Raw genomic sequence first — 17582 nt, 5'->3', positions numbered from 1 at the left:
GGTTCACATCTTTAACGTTATGCTGTAGGTATTTCATTTAGCAGTTCTGTAAGAGCAGTTGGTTCTGCTTTCAGCTTGTTTGGGTTATCGCTGAAGATAAGGGATGATGAGGAATGCGTGCCATCTAATAAGGGTAGTTTTTCTGGTGAGGAACACTAAGGTTGGGCTTGGGGCTTTTGTTCGGCGAGAGATGAAGAGAAAAGACACTGGAGAGAACAGGTTGCAAGATTTGACCTGGTGCAGGACCATGATTCAATAAAGCCAGGTGCCATGATTGATTGAGGATCAATGAATATGATGAAACGTTGAGCTCCAACTTGTGCACATTTGACTATTTAATTAAAATGAGCCCTTTTCTTTCTGTTTTTCTTTACCAATCTGTTAGTTAAGATTTATGAATATAACTCTTGTAACCGTGTGTAGTGTACTGTCCGTTATTTCATGGCGAAATAAGTAGGGCACAAATGGAAATAAAATAAAGCAGTGAGGTAATGTTCATTGCTCAATGTCCATTCAGAAATTGGATGGCAGAAATGAAGAAGCTATTCCTGAACATTCAGTGTCGGCCTTCATGCTTTTGTACCTCCTTTCTCTTGGTAGCAATGAGAATAAGGCCGGACCTGGGTGTTGTAGGTCCTTAATGATGGACACTTCCTTTTTGAGGTATCATTCCTTGATGACGTCCTGCGTACTACAGAGGAAACTGCCCATAATGGAGCTGACTAAGTTTACAACCCTCTGCAACTTATTTCAATCCTGTGCAATAGCCCCGCTATACCAGCCGGTGATGTGGCCATTTAGAATGCTCTCCACGGTACAACTGTAGAAATTTGCAGGTGTTTTAGATGACATACCAAATCTCCTAAAACTCCCAATGAAATATAGCCACTGTCATACCTTCTTTGTAGCTGCACTGATATGTTGGTTGCAGGTTAGGTCCTCAGAAATACTGAAATCCAGGAAATTTAAATTGCTCCCTCCTTCCACTTCTGATCCCACTATGAGAACTGGTGTGTGTTCCCTCGTTTTACACTTTCTGAAGTCCACAATCATTTCTTTGGTCTTTCTGACGCTGAGTACAATGTCCTTGCTGCGACACCACTCAACTAGCTTATATATCCCACACCTGTACGCCCTCTCATCACCATCTGAAATTCTGCCAGCAACGCTTGTATGATCAGCAAATTTATAAATGGCTTTTGAGCTGTGCCTAACAACACAATCATAAGTGTAGAGAGAGTAGAGCAGAGGGATAAGCACACATCCCTGAGGTGCGCCCGTGTTGATTGTCAGCGAGGTAGAGATGTTATTCCCAGTCCGCGTAGATTGTGGTCTTCCGATTAGGAAGTCAAAGATTCACTTCATACAGAGGTACAGAAGCCCTGATTCTGGAGCTTTTTGATCAGAGCCGGAGGAAAGATTATATTAGAGCTCCAGTCAATAAACAGCATTCTAACATAGGTATTTGTATTGTCTGGGTGATCCAAGGCCACGTGAAGAGCCGATTTGATTGTGTCCGGTGTAGACCTATTGTGGCGATAGGCAAATTGCAGTGGGTCACCAGGTGCTGCAGTGATCCTCGTTGTAGTTTTATTCTCCCTTTCAAAACAAATATAAAAGCCATTGAGCTCATCTGGGGGTGAAGCATCACTGCCATTCATAATGTTAGGATTTGCTTTGCAGGAGGTAATGGCCTGCAATCCTTGCCAGAGTTGGCGTGCATCAGTGTTTCCTCCAACCTTGCTTGGAATTGTTCCTTAGCTCTGAAATAGCCCTCCACAAGTTGTACCTGGTTTTCTTGTACTGACCTGGGTCGCTAGACTTGAATGCCATAGATCTAGCCCTCAGCAGACTACGAACATCCCCGTTCAAGCATGACTTTCAATGGGGTATGTACAGTAAGTTCTCATAGGCACACTATCACAATTAATGAAGTTAGTGACAGCTGTGGCATACTCATTCAGATTCGAAGATGAATCCCTGAATACCATCCAGTCCAACTGAAAGGAGTCCTGCACCTCCCTTGTCCATACCTTCTTGGTCCTCACGCCTGGTGCTGCAGTCTTCAGTCCCTGCTTATATTGAGGGAGTTGAAGTGCAGCCCGGTGATCCGACTTTCTAAAGTGTGGGCATGGGATAGCACAGTTAGCGCTCTTGATGGTGGTGTAACAGTAGTCCAGTGTGTTGGTTCCTCTGGTACTGCAAGTGATTGGTTGGTAATAATTATTTAGAGACCTTTTAACGCTGGCCTGGTTAAAATCTCCCAAAATGATGGGGAAGGCATTAGGACGTGCTTGTTGATAACATCATTCAGTTCAGCCAGAGCCAGGTTTACACTGGACTGAGGTGGGATGTACACAGTTACCAAAATGATGGCTGAAATCTCCCGAGGCAGATAAAATGGAGAACACTGATCGTGAGATATTCCAGGGTGGGTGAGCACCACAACGTTGCTACACCACAGGAGTTGATCATGAAGCATACTCCTCCCCCTCCATGTTTGAAAGACTCAGCACACTAATCTTGGTGGTGTGTTGCACGGAGCCTTTCATCGTTCTGTTGTTGGGTCAATTTAAACACCGGCCCAGACAGACTGAAAAAAAGCAGTGTTGGTCAGCATGAGAGCTGATTTTGCTCATTCTCTGTGATGGTCATCACCTTTATGCTGAGGCTATCAATATTGCCCCAGCTGCAGTGCTCCGTGCCTGCTAATATGATGAACTGATAAGTGAGGCTTTGGGCCTATTCTGGGGTTTGAATCTGAGGATTCAGTTTTGGTTTGGAGTGCTGTCGTTCGCTTCAATTGTTTGCATGATCTTTTTCTTATCTATTGCGCTTTGAGTGTTGGCCTTTTATTTTTATTTTTATTCTTTTTGTCTTTAATTGCATTCTTTCAGGTTTCTTGCTTTGTGGCTACTTGTGAGCTGTATTGCTGGGTCCAGGAGGGGGTTAACCAAGGCTCCGTGAAACAAAAACCGCAACAGCTTTTCATGTCCCTCTGGTACAGCACTCTAGCTCTGAGATCCTCAGTTTTATTTACCAGAGACTGTATGTTTGCCAGCAAGATGGAACAGTTATTATCCTTCAACAATCAAGCTCCTGAACCAGTGTGGACAACTTCACTCACCTCAAAACTGAACTGATTCGACAACCTATGGACTCACTTTCAAGGACTCTACAACTCATAATTTCAGTATTATTTATTTACTTATTGCTTTTCATTGATTCCATTGTACTTCTTTGTTGTATTGTGAATCAGCTCACGTTGATTGTCACTTAACTATATACCTGTACACCATAGAACATAGAACATAGAATAGTACAGCACGGTACAGGCCCTTCGGCCCACAATATTGTGCCAACCTTCAAACCCTGCCTCCCATATAAGCCCCCACCTTAGATTTCTCCATATACCTGTCTAGTTGTCTCTTAAACTTCACTAGTGTATCTGCCTCCATCACTGACTCAGGCAGTGCATTCCACGCACCAACCACTCTCTGAGTAAAAAACCTTCCTCTAATATCCCCCTTGAACTTCCCACCCCTTACCTTAAAGCCATGTCCTCTTGTATTGAGCAGTGGTACCCTGGGGAAGAGGTGCTGGCTATCCACTCTTATCTATTCCTCTTATTATCTTGTACACCTCTATCATGTCTCCTCTCATCCTCCTTCTCTCCAAAGAGTAAAGCCCTAGCTCCCTTAATCTCTGATCATAATGCATACTTTCTAAACCAGATAGCATCCTGGTAAATCTCCTCTGTACCCTTTCCAATGCTTCCACATCCTTCCTATAGTGAGGTGACTAGAACTGGACACAATACTCCAAGTGTGGCCTAACCAGAGTTTTATAGAGCTGCATCATTACATCACGCCTCTTAAACTCTATCCCTCGACTTATGAAAGCTAACACCCCATAAGCTTTCTTAACTACCCTATCCACCTGTGAGGCAACTTTCAGGCATCTGTGGACATGTACCCCGAGATCCCTCTGCTCCTCCACACTACCAAATATCCTGCCATTTACTTTGTACTCCGCCTTGGAGTTTGTCCTTCCAAAGTGTACCACCTCACACTTCTCCGGGTTGAACTCCGTCTGCCACTTCTCAGCCTACTTCTGCATCCTATCAACGTCTCTCTGCAATCTTTGACAATCCTCTACACTATTTACAACACCACCAACCTTTGTGTCGTCTGCAAACTTGCCAACCCACCCTTCTACCCCCACATCCAGGTCGTTAATAAAAATCACGAAAAGTAGAGGTCCCAGAACAGATCCTTGTGGGACACCACTAGTCACAATCCTCCAATCTGAATGTACTCCCTCCACCATTACCCTCTGCCTTCTGCAGGCAAGCCAATTCTGAATCCACCTGGCCAAACTTCCCTGGATCCCATGCCTTCTCACTTTCTGAATAAGCCCACTGTGTGGAACCTTGTCAAATGCCTTACTAAAATCCATATAGATCACATCCACTGCACTACCCTCATCTATATGCCTGGTCACCTCCTCAAAGAACTCTATCAGGATTGTTAGACACGATCTGCCCTTTACAAAGCCATGCTGACTGTCCCTGATCAGACCATGATTCTCTAAATAGATCCTATCTCTAAGAATCTTTTCCAACAGCTTTCCCACCACAGACGTAAGGCTCATTGGTCTATAATTACCCGGACTATCCCTACTACCTTTTTTGAACAAGGGAACAACATTCGCCTCCCTCCAATCCTCCGGTACCATTCCCATGGACAACGAGGACATAAAGATCCTAGCTAGAGGCTCAGCAATCTCTTCTCTCGCCTCGTGGAGCAGCCTGGGGAATATTTCGTCTGGCCCCAGGGACTTATCTGTCCTAATGTATTTTAACAACTCCAACACCTCCTCTCCCTTAATATCAACATGCTCCAGAACATCAACCTCACTCATATTGTCCTCACCATCATCAAGTTCCCTCTCATTGGTGAATACCGAAGAGAAGTATTCATTGAGGACCTCGCTCACTTCCACAGCCTCCAGGCACATCTTCCCACCTTTATCTCTAATCCGTCCTACCTTCACTCCTGTCATCCTTTTTTTCTTCACATAATTGAAGAATGCCTTGGGGTTTTCCTTTACCCTACTCGCCAAGGCCTTCTCATGCCCCCTTCTTGCTCTTCTCAGCCCCTTCTTAAGCTCCTTTCTTGCTTCCCTATATTCCTCAAAAGACCCATCCGATCCTTGCTTCCTAAACCTCATGTATGCTGCCTTCTTCCTCCTGACTAGATTTTCCACCTCACTTGTCACCCATGGTTCCTTCACCCTACCATTCTTTATCTTCCTCACCGGGACAAATTTATCCCTTACATCCCGCAAGAGATCTCTAAACATCGACCACATGTCCATAGTACATTTCCCTGCAAAAACATCATCCCAATTCACACCCGCAAGTTCTAGCCTTATAGCCTCATAATTTGCCTTTCCCCAATTAAAAAATTTCCTGTCCTCTTTGATTCTATCCTTTTCCATGATAATTATAAAGGCCAGGGAGCGGTGGTCACTGTCCCCCAGATGCTCACCCACTGAGAGATCTGTGACCTGACCTGGTTCATTACCTAGTACTAGATCTAGTATGGCATTCCCCCTGGTCGGCCTGTCCACATACTGTGACAGGAATCCATCCTGGACACACTTAACAAATTCTGCCCCATCTAAACCCTTGGAACTAATCAGGTGCCAATCAATATTAGGGAAGTTAAAGTCACTCATGATAACAACCCTGTTATTTTTGCACCTTTCCAAAATCTGCCTCCCAATCTGCTCCTCTGTATCTCTGCTGCTACCAGGGGGCCTATAGAATATCCCCAGTAGAGTAACTGCTCCCTTCCTGTTCCTGACTTCCACCCATATTGACTCAAGAGGATCCTGCTACATTACCCACCCTTTCTGTAGCTGTAATAGTATCCCTGACCAGTAATGCCACCCCTCCTCCCCTTTTTCCGCCCTCTCTATACCTTTTAAAGCACTGAAATCCAGGAATATTGAGAATCCATTCCTGCCCTGGTGCCAGCCAAGTCTCTGTAATGGCCACTACATCATAATTCCATGTATGTATCCAAGCTCTCAGTTCATCACCTTTGTTCCTGATGCTTCTTGCATTGAGGTACACACATTTCAGCCCTTCTACCTTACTGTCTTTACACCGTTTATTCTGCTTCTCTTTCCTCAAAGCCTCTCTGTATATTAGATCTGGCTTTACTCCATGCACTTCTTTCACAGCTCTATCGCTCTGGGTCCCATCCCCCTCGCAAATTAGTTTAAACCCTCCTGAACCATGCTAGCAAACCTACCTGCAAGGATATTGCTCCCCCTCGAGTTCAGGTGCAATCCATCCAATCTGTACAGGTCCCACCTTCCCCAGAAGAGATCCCAATGATCTAAAAATCTAAAACCCTGCTCCCTGCACCAACTCCTCAGCCACGCATTCAACTGCCATCTACTCCAATTCTTACCATCTCTGTCACGTAGCACTGGCAGCAATCCTGAGAACGTCACCCTTGAGGTCTCATCAAACAAGGCGTTTCTCCGGACCAGGGTGTAAAGCACAGTAATACACTTAAGACAAAATAACGTAGAATAAAATCCTCAAATGAAATACTCATAAATAAACAAAGTAAACAGTATAAATTAAATATTGTAGGGATTAGAAAAGAAAAACCAGTGACAGCAAATACAATGTGGCAAGGAGCTCAGAAGCTTAATGGTCTGAGGGAAGGTGGTGTTTCCCATCATGACCGTTCTTGTCTTTATGCATCACAGTCTCCTGCCTGATGGTAGAAAGTCAAAGGGGATGCTGGAAGGATGGGTGGGATCCTTGTTAATATTAAGGGCACTCCTGATCAATATCCCCGATAGATGGTAGGGACCCCTATGTTACTCTTGGCCATTCTCACGGTCCTTTGTAGAGACGTCATATCCGATGACCTGCTGCTCCCATACCAAATGGAGATGCAACTTGTCAGGATGCTCTCAATGGTGCTCCTGTAAAATTCAGATAAGATGGGTGGTGGTGGAGGAGCCTCACTTGCTTTTATCTTCTTAGGAATTTAATCTGGAGATAAGTCCAGAACCATACGAAAATAAGACCATTTGTCGTAGGAGCATAATTAGGCCATTTAGCCTATTGAGTCTGCTCCACCATTTCATCATGGCTGATTTTTTTCTCCCTCTCAACCCCATTCTCCTGCCTTCTCCCCTCTTACACCCTTACCCTATCAACTTCCGTTTTAAATATACCCATTGACTTGGCCTCTACAGCTGCCTGTGGCAGTAAATCCCACAGATTCACCATTCACTGGCTAAAGAAGTTCTTCCTCATCTCTGTTCTAAAGGGACACCTTTCTATTCTGAGGCTGTGCCCTCTGGTTGTAAACCCATAGGCACAGATTTAGACAAATTGGTCAAATCAAATGGAGGTGAGTGATTTTCATGCAGGAGTTAGCTCCAGAGCTATCCACTGCAATTAATGTCTTTTACAGGCAAGAAAACAAATACAGTGTACAGTCAGATCTGGGGTCAGCAACAAAGGCAGTTTTGTGGCCCCAGCCAGTATCTGGAGTACATAAACACGAGGAATTCTGCAGATGCTGGAAATTCAAGCAACACACATCAAAGTTGCTGGTGAACGCAGCAGGCCAGGCAGCATCTATAGGAAGAGGTACAGTCGACGTTTCAGGCCGAGACTCTTCGTCAGGACTAACTGAAGGAAGAGCCAGTAAGAGATTTGAAAGTGGGAGGGGGAGGGGGAGATCCAAAATGATAGGAGAAGCTAGTAATAGCTAGAGTGCATGTTAGTTAGAATTAGAATTGGTTTATTATTGTCAGATACACTGAGGTACAGAGAAAAGGTTGTATTGAATACAATTCGTACAGATCAATCAAAGTTCAAAATTCAAAGCAAATTTATTACCAATATTCATCCATGTTACCATATACATCTTCTTGTGGGCCGACTCAATAAATCCACAATAAAATAATAACAATAATAGAATCAATGGAAGACCACACCGTCTTGAGAGTTCAACCAGTCTGCAAAAGACAGGACACTGTACAAATACAGAAATAATAATTATTAAAAATAAATAATAAATTTCAAGAACATGAGATAAAGAGTCCCTGAAAGTGAGTCCATAGGTTGTGGGAACATCTCAGTGATGGGTCAAGTGAAGTGGAGTTATCCACTTTGGTTCAAGAGCCTGATGGTTGAGGTGCAATAATTGTTCCTGAACTCGGTGGTGCGAGTCCTGAAGCTCCCGTACCACTCTCTGGATGGCAACAATGAGACAAGCACATGTCCTGTGTGTCGGGGGTCCCAGATGATGGATACTGCTCTTCCCTGCGATAACGCTTCATGTAGATGTGCTCAATGGTGGGGAGGACTTTACCCGTAATGGACTAGGCCATATAACCATATAACAATTACAGCACGGAAACAGGCCATCTCGGCCCTTCTAGTCCATGCCGAACTGTTACTCTCACCTAGTCCCACCGACCTGCACTCAGCCCATAACCCTCCATTCCTTTCCTGTCCATATAGCTATCCAGTTTAACTTTAAACGACAACATCAAACCTGCCTCAACCACTTCTGCTGGAAGCTTGTTCCACACAGCTACCACTCTCTGAGTAACGAAGTTCCCCCTCATGCTACCCCTAAACTTTTGTCCTTTATCTCTCAAATCATGTCCTCTTGTTTGAATCTTCCCCACTCTCAATGGAAAAAGCCTATCCACGTCAACTCTTTCAATCCGCTTCATAATTTTATACACCTCTATCAAGTCAACCCCTCAACCTTCTACGCTCCAAAGAATAAAGACCTAACTTGTTCAACCTTTCTCTGTAACTTAGGAGATGAAACCCAGGCAACATTTTAGTAAACCTCCTCTGTACTCTCTCAATCTTATTGACATCTTTCCTATAATTCGGTGACCAGAACTGTACACAATACTCCAAATTTGGCCTTACCAATGCCCTATACAATTTCAACATTACATCCCAACTCCTATACTCAATGCTCTGATTAATAAAGGCCAGCATACCAAAAGCTTTCTTCACCACCCTATCCACATGAGATTCCACCTTCAGGGAACTATGCACCATTATTCCTAGATCCCTCTGTTCTACAGCATTCTTCAATGACCTACCATTTACCATGTATGTCCTATTTTGATTAGCCCTACCAAAATGTAGCACCTCACATTTTTCTGCATTAAACTCCATCTGCCATCTTTCAGCCCACTCTTCTAACTGTCCTAAATCTCTCTGCAAGTTTTGAAAACCTTCCTCATCATCCACAACGCCACCTATCTTAGTATCATCTGCATGCTTACTAATCCAATTTACCACCCCATCATCCAGATCATTAATATATATGACAAACAACATTGGATCCAGTACAGATCCCTGAGGCACACCGCTACACACCTTCCTCCAATCTGACACACAGTTATCCACCACTACTCTCTGGTGTCTCCCATCTAGCCACTGCTGAATCTATTTTACTACTTCCATATTAATGCCTAACGTTTGAACCTTCCTAACTAACCTTCCATGTGGAACCTTGTCAACAGTGAACTATAGCCACTCCTTTTTCTATGATTTTCAGTTCAAGGGCACTGGTGTTTCCATACCAGGCTGTGATGAAGCCAGTCAATATACTCTCCACTACACAGCTATCGAATTTTATCAAAGTTTGAGAACTCATGCCAAATCTTCGCAAACTTCTAAGAAATTATAGGCACTGCCATGCTTTCTTCCTAAAAATAACTCCTTGGAATTGCTGACCCTCTCCACCTCTGATGAGGACTGGCTCATGGACCACTGGTTTCCTCCTTCTGAAGTCAATACTCAGCTCCTTGGTCTTTCTGACATTGAGTAAGAGGTGGTTGTTGGCACCACTCAGCCTGATTTTTGTTCTCCCTCCTATATGCTGATTTGTCACCACCTTTGATTCAGTCTGTGACAGTGGTGTCATCAATAAACTTGAATATGACATTGGGGCTGTGCTTAGCCACATGGTCATAAATGTAAAGTGAGTAGAGCAGGGGTTAAGCATACAACCTTGTGGTGCACCATCGCAAATGGAGATTGAGGAAGAGATGTTGTTGCCAATCTGAACTGACCGTCATCTTAAGTGAGGAAATCAAGAGGTATTGAGGCCAAGGCCTTGAAGGTTATTGATTAGTTTTGAGGGGATGATGGTATTGAATGCTGAGCTGTAATCGATAAAGAGCATCCTGATGTATGCATCTTTGCTGTCCCAGATGTTCCATTATTGAGTGAAGAACCAATGAGATGGCATCTGCTGTGGACCTGTTGCTCCAGTAAGCAAATTGGAGTGGATTAAAGTCACTTCTCAGGCAGGAGTTGATATGTTTCTTCATCAACTTCTCAAATCACTTCATCACAGTGGGTGTAAATTCTACTGGACGATAGTCACTGAGGCAGGTCACCACCTTTTTCTTGGGCACCAGTATAATTGGAGCCTGCTTAAAGCAGGTGGTACCTCAGACTGCCGAAGTACGAGGTTAAAGATCTCTGAACACTCCATCCGGTTGATCAGCACAGATCTTTCGTACTTGGCCAGGTACCGGGTCTGGGCCGAATGCTTTTCCTGAGTCCACACACCAGACATTTGTACAACAGAAAGCAGCAAGAGTGCAGAATAAAGTGTACAACTGCAGAGGAAGTGATGAGCAGGCAGGCAATAAGGTGTGAGCTTAGGAGTCCACCTAGGGGATCGTTTCAGGGAATGGTGTAACAGTGGATAGAAGCTGTCCTTGAGCCATGTTTTCAGGCTTTGCATCTTCTGCCTGATTGGGAGGGTGGGGTTGGGTGAAGAAGTGAGAATGCCCGGGGTGGGTGGGTCTTTGATTATGCTGGCTGTTTTATTAAAGCAGCGAGAAGTGTGGATAAAGACCGCAGACGAGAGGTTTGTTTCTGTGATCTGCTGAGCTCTATCTGCAACTCTTTGCAGTTTCTTGTGGTCATGACAGAGCAGTTGCCATATCAAAGTTCAAAGTACATATATGTCACCATATACAACCCTGAAGTTCATTTTCTTTTGGGCAATCACAGTAAATATAAAGAAACACAATAGAATCAACGAAACACCACATCCAACAGAGTGGACAACCAACATGCAAAAACATGAAGAAACTACAAATACATAAAGAAAGAGAAAATAAACAATAAAATCAAGATCATGAGAGGAAGAGTCCTTGAAAGTGAGTCCTGTTCAGTGATGGTTATCTCCTCTGGATCAAGATGGTTGAGGGGTAATAACTGTTCCTGAACCTGGGGGTGTAGGTCCTGAGAAGAGAGCATGGCCTAGGTAGATGATGGATGCTGCTTTACTGCGACAGAGCTCCTTGTAGATACGCTCAGTGGTGGGGAGGGTTTTATCTGGGCTATATCCACTACTTCTGTTTTCTGTTTTCCTAATCCTGCAAATTTTCATCGCCAACCTCTCAAAAGCATTTCGTTAAAGTGGATGCAAGTGCTATTGGATTCCCACTGGGACAGATTTATCACATCCTCTTTTGGCACCGGGATAACTGAAGTCTGCTTGAAGTAGGCAAAGCAAGCAATGATGTTCGTGATTTTCGTGGGAAAGTTGAATCCTACATGCTGCAAATTACATAGGGACACTCACAGCACGCTGGAGTAACTCAGCAGGTCGGGCAGCATCTGTGGAAAAGATCCGTTGATGTTTCGGGCCGGAACCCTTTGTCAGGACTATAGAGGGAAGGGGCAGAGGCCCTACAAAGAAGGTGGGGGAAGGGTGGTAAGGAGAAGGCTGGTAGGTTCCAGGTGAAAAACCAGTAAGGGGAAAGATAAAGGGGAGGCAGGGAGGTGATAGGCAGGAAAGATGAAGAAAGAGTAGGGGAAAACACAATGGGTAGTAAAGAGGCAGAACCATGAGGGAGGTGATAGGCAGCTGGGGGAGGGAGCAGAGTGACATAGGGATAGGGGAAGGGAGGGGGATGGAATTACCGGAAGTTGGAGAATTCTATGTTCATACCAAGGGGCTGGAGACTACCTAGACGGCATATAAGGTGTTGCTCCTTCAACCTGAGTTTAGCCTCATCATGGCAGTAGAGGAGGCCATGTATGGACATATCTGAATGGGAGTGGGAAGCAGAGTTGAAGTGGGTGGCTACTGGGAGATCCTGTCTGTTCTGGCGGACGAAGCGGCCCCCCAATCTGCGTCGGGTTTACCCCCCCCTCACCTCACCCCACCCCACCCCTCCCCTCTCCACTTTGGAACAGTTTCATTGCCCGCAGCAATGTTGCTACACGCTAACTTTTATTATTTGTCCGTTCGCCAGTCGCAGGTTTATTATCACGGCCCGGCACCTGCAACCACCGGAGAACCAGAGACATGGACTGTGATGAAAGGAGGTCCGATTATTCCTAACGCCGTCCTACAAACACAACAGACTGCGAACACCTGCTTCTGCGCGTTCTGGCTTGAGCACTACCACTCATGCGCGGGGATTGGCCCCGCCCATTAAACGAATGTCCCGCCAATGAATGAATGCCCCGCCATTGCCTCTATTAATGAGGAAGGGGCGTGAGCAGCCCCGCCCCCTTTCTCTGATTCGTCGCTGACGTTTGGTGGCGGGGTTGACTCCCGGCGGTCCGTGCACATTCCGCGCCATGTTTGAATCGTCCTGGTACTGGCGAGGGTGACAGAGTTTCGTCCGATGTGACCCGGCCCCGACTGGTCAGTCTCCCCACGAGTGGCCGTGCCCCGAAACTCCGCGCTAAGGTCAGGACTGAACGTGGGTGTCTCGAGCTGGAAGGCAGGGCTTTAGAAAAGTTTGCTGGTATCTGGAGAAATTGACAACCAGCTGGAGGAACTCATGGGTCAAGCAGCATCTTTAGAGGGGGAAGGAAATAGATCAGTTCTGATTCAGGGTATAAGCTCAAAGCACTGATAGCTCCTTTCCCTCAGTCCTACTGCCCCGCCCGCTGAATTCTTCAGTTAGATTGTTTGTTACTCTTCCATTATTACATTTATACGTTGTGAATCGTTAAGTTTCAAGTGCAAATGAGTTCTTTGTGATCTAAGGATAAGATCAGAGTTTGATTGAAAAATTTGTTTAGGTGTTTCTTCATGTATTTTTGAGTCATGAATGTGTAGCAAGGTTTTATTTATTTGGAGGTACAACACGGAACCGGCCCTTCCAGCCCAAGAAGCTGCAGTGCCCACTAACGCTAGCCTAATCACAGGGCAGTTTACAATGACTGATTAACCAACTAGCTGGCAGACACAAGGAAATCTGCAGATGCTGGAATTTCAAGCAACACACATAAAAGTTGCTGGCACCAGCAACTTTTATGTGTGTTGCAACCAACTGACCGGTATGTCTTTGGACCGTGGGAGGAAACTGCAGCACCTGGAGAAAACCCACGTAGTTCACGGAGAAAACTTACAGACTGCCCCAGAATTGAACTCAAAACTTCGGAACACCCCGAGCTGTGATAACTTCGCTTTAGTTGATATTTGACCATGGCACCCAATCTATCATTTTGGAGGAGGACATATTCAGCCAATGTCTGTCACCACCTTTCTTCGAATGTTTGCTTCATTTGTGTCACTTGCAGATCACTCAGCTTTGCTATCGCATTTCTACTGGTTCTAGAAAAGGGTAATATTTTAGTTAGAAAAGTTATCTTTCCAAACGCTGTTTAATTTGCTACAGAGGCTGTGTCTGAGAACTTTACAGTGATGACTTGAGTCAAATCGAGTTTATGTACTACAGTAGTTGTTGATTACTTTTTCAGATTGGGACTGAGTAGATTTCTACAGATTCTTCCAGAATGACCAGTGACTGTAGCAAAAAACCTATCCTTAAAGGTAAGAAACAAGAACAGAAGTTGTGAAATTGTTGATGTACCAAATGCTGCAGTATATTCTTTCAAAATTACTTTGAATTAGCACTGTATTTTCCTTGCCTCTTGTTGAAACTGATTTATTAACTTTATTTTTTCTTATTATTCGATTTTTTTTTTGTTTAAAATATGTCACTATTGGCATGTGCCAGTACACGAATCTCTTCCCAAAACTGAAGAAGAATGTTGTGCTGCATTGTGATCAATTTAGTTGTGATAAGCAAAAATTGTACAGTGGATTCTGTTAATTGGGACACATCAGGACCAGTACATTTTAGCTCAATTAAGTGGATGCTCTAATAAGCCTAAGTTTCATAGAAATAGTTAAATTGTATAAAAATGACAGGCTGCCATTTAAATGAAATACAGATTAAGTTAGAGCTACCAATTTTACTACAGTGCTATAAAACTGCTAATTCTAAATAGTTATCAATGGAGGAATTCATCCAGTGTCTGCTGCAGTATTCTTTTGACTGATTGTAAATGAACAGAATCAACACAGACATCTTGTGCAGATAAAGTACTGCCTTCATAAAACCTTCTTGCAGATTGCATCGTCCAAATTTTCATTGTAACATTCCAAATGATTGTTGATTCTATCAAATTACTTACAGTTCCTAAGTTGTTGAGTAGTGAAATCGTTTCATTTTCACTCCTAACTGTTTCTAGCATCTGCCTCAGCAAGGAGCTGGACCCATTGCAATTTACCTATCGCCAGAATAGGTCAATGGCAGACGCAATCTCAATGGCTCTCCACACGGCATTAGACCACTTAGACAACACAAATACTACATCAGGATGTTGTTCATCGACTATAACTCAGCATTTAATACCATCATTCCCACAATCCTGATTGAGAAGTTGCAGAACCTGGGCTTCTGTACCTCCCTCTGAAATTGGATCCTTGACTTCCTAACCAGAAGACCACAATCTGTGCGGATTGGTGCTAAAATATCCACCTTGCTGACAACCGACATTGGCGCTCCTTAGGACTATGTGCTTAGCCCACTGCTCTACTCTGTATACACATGACTGTGTGGCTCCATCTAGGGTACTAACCTACAAAGTATCAGGGCATCTTTAGGGAGCGGTGTCTCATAAAGGCAGCGTCCATTATTAAGGACCTCCAGCACCCAGGGCATGCCCTTTTCTCACTGTTACCATACAGAAGCCTGAAGACACACACTCAGTGATTCAGGAATAGCTTCTTCCCCTCTGCCATCTGATTCCTAAATGGACATTGAAGCTTTAGACACTACCTCAGTTTTTTTAAATATACAGTATTTCTGTTTTTGCACATTTTAAAAAATCTATTCAATATATGTAATTGATTTACTTGTGTATTTATTATTATGTTTTATTTATTTTTTTTTCCTCTCTCTGCTAGATTATGTATTGCATTGAATTGCTGCTGCTAAGTTAACAAATTTCATGTCACTTGCCGGAGATAATCTGATTCTGATCTCCTAGCATGAACGCTTGAAACTGCAGTGAGCAAAAGAATCCTGAATTGAGTTACTGCTTATTTCTCAATAACTATCACAAAACTCATTGCTTTTTGGACACAAACACAAGTAACTGGCCCTTTTTAAAAGAAGCATGTTTCTAAGTATGAGGTAGTGCCCAACAGCCAAGCAAGTGTTTGCAACTGACGCTAGTTAGAAACTTTTTAGCAACAGTCTTGTCTGTTGGAGCGGCCAATTTGTGAGTCGGGCAGTGTTAGAATGGTCCTCCTTTGGTTCAACAGTCTTGTTCAAGCACAAATGCATGCTCCATGTTTCTAGTAAGGTTTTTTTCTTAGTACATAAGCTAATGTGCTGGGAATGGGTCCAGAGTTAGTGGTGTGTTCCATGTGTGAGATATGGGAACTTTAGGAGACATCTGTACAAAGTGCACCGAGCTGCAGCTCCTTAGAGACCATATTAAGGAACTGGAGCTTGATGAACTTCAACTTATACAGGAGAATGAGGAGTTGATAAATTGATACTACAGGGAGGTAGACATCCCTAAGTTACAGGAAGCAAGTACCTGGGTGACTATCAAGAGAAGTAAAGGGAATAGGCAGCTGATGTAAGTACCCCAGTGACTGTTCTCCTCAATAATTAGTATACTACTTCGCATACTGTTGCGGGGTGGAGGCGACCTACCGGGGAGAAGCTGCAGCAGGTAAATCTCTGACTCTGGGTCAGAAGGGAAGAGCAAGCTGCAATGATAGGGGTATCTTTGGTTAGGGCAGCAGAAAGGAGGTTCTGTGGATGAGAACAAGATTCCCTGATGGTTAGTTGACTCCCAGGTACCAGGGTCAGAGACATCTCAGATCGGGTCCACAACATTCTTAAGTGGGAGGGTGAGCAGCCAGAGGTCATAGTCCTCGTTGGTACCTATGACATGGGTGACAAGGTCCTGCAAAGTGAGTTCAGGGAGTTAGGTGCTAAGTTAAACGACAGGACCTCCAGGGTTGTGATCCCAAGGTTGATACCTGTGCCACCTTCTAGTGAGAAGGTGTCAGAAGTAGGAAGATCATACAGTTTAACACAAAGCTAAGGTGTTGGTGCAGGAGGGAGGGCTTCAGATTTTTGGATGATTGGGCTCTTCTCCAAGGAAGCTGGGACCTGTACAAAAAATACAGTTTGCATCTGAACTGGAGGGAGACTAATATTCTTCTGGGAAGGTTTACTAGTGCTGTATGGGTGGGGGGAGGGGGGGTTAAATTAGAGGTGAAGTGGGATGGTAACCAGAATGCTAAAACAGATAGTGCAGTAGTTATGGAGAAAGACATTGTTAAGCCTACATACAAGGCCAGGAATCAAAAGGGTGAGCATAGTGGGATGAATGTTCTGAACTACATCTGTTTCAATGCAAGAAATATTGTAGGAAAGGTGGGTGGGTTTAAGGCATGGAACAGCACATGCAATTATGACATTGTAGCTATTAGTGAGATGTCCATTGCGGGAGGGATTAAAGAGGAAGGGGTGACATTATTAGTCCGGGAAAATGTTACGGCAATGCTCAGTCAGGACACACTGGAGAGCTTGTCTGGTGAGGCTTTGTGGGTAGAATTGAGGAATAAGAACGGTATGATCAGATTATGGGAATATATTATGAATCACCCAACATTCTGCAGAATTTAGTAGAGCAGATTGGTCAAGGGATCATGGACTGTTGCAAGAAACATGAAGTTATGATAGTTGATGCTTGTAACTTTCCACATATTTACTGGGACTCCCATACTGCAGAAAGCTTGGATGGAAAGGAGTTTGTCAAGTGTGTTCAGGGAAGTTTCCTTAGTCAGTTCATAGCAGTCCCAACTAGAGAGAGTGCAATACTATATTAGGGAGTGAGACAGGGCAGATGACAAGTTTGTGTATGGGGACCACTTTGCATCTAGTGATCACAATGCCATTAATTTCAAGATAATTATGGAAAAGGATAGGTCTGGTTCTTGGGTTCAGATGCTAAATTGGAGAAAGGTAAATTTGATGGTATCAGAAAGGATCTGGCAAGTGTGGATTGGGACAGGTTGTTTTCTGGTGAAGGTGTTCTTGTTAAGTGGGAGGCCTTCAAAAGTGAAATTTTGTGAGTAGAGAATTTGTATGTTCCTGTCAGAATAAAAGGCAAGGATAACAAATTTAAGAACCCTGGTTTTTGAGAG

At 44.0% G+C, this 17582-nt stretch overlaps 1 protein-coding gene across 2 annotated transcripts in view; it reads left to right on the top strand.

Annotated features, from left to right (window-relative positions):
* Nucleotides 1-12676: 12676 nt before the first annotated feature.
* The window catches only part of mcph1 (microcephalin 1), a 292116-nt gene continuing 287210 nt past the window's right edge, over nucleotides 12677-17582 (top strand). The window contains exons 1-2 of one of the 2 annotated variants that reach the window (XM_063038928.1): nucleotides 12677-12803; nucleotides 13823-13895. In XM_063038928.1, the coding sequence (XP_062894998.1) occupies nucleotides 13859-13895 (37 nt within the window). In that variant the 5' untranslated portion in view covers nucleotides 12677-12803; nucleotides 13823-13858. The remainder of the gene's footprint in view (nucleotides 12804-13822; nucleotides 13896-17582) is intronic. The other variant, XM_063038934.1, reaches the window with a different exon arrangement.

This window comes from Mobula hypostoma, chromosome 2, assembly GCF_963921235.1.
Source record: "Mobula hypostoma chromosome 2, sMobHyp1.1, whole genome shotgun sequence".
Taxonomy (NCBI): Eukaryota; Metazoa; Chordata; class Chondrichthyes; order Myliobatiformes; family Myliobatidae; genus Mobula; species Mobula hypostoma.
This window is presented reverse-complemented; position numbering and strand designations above follow the sequence as displayed.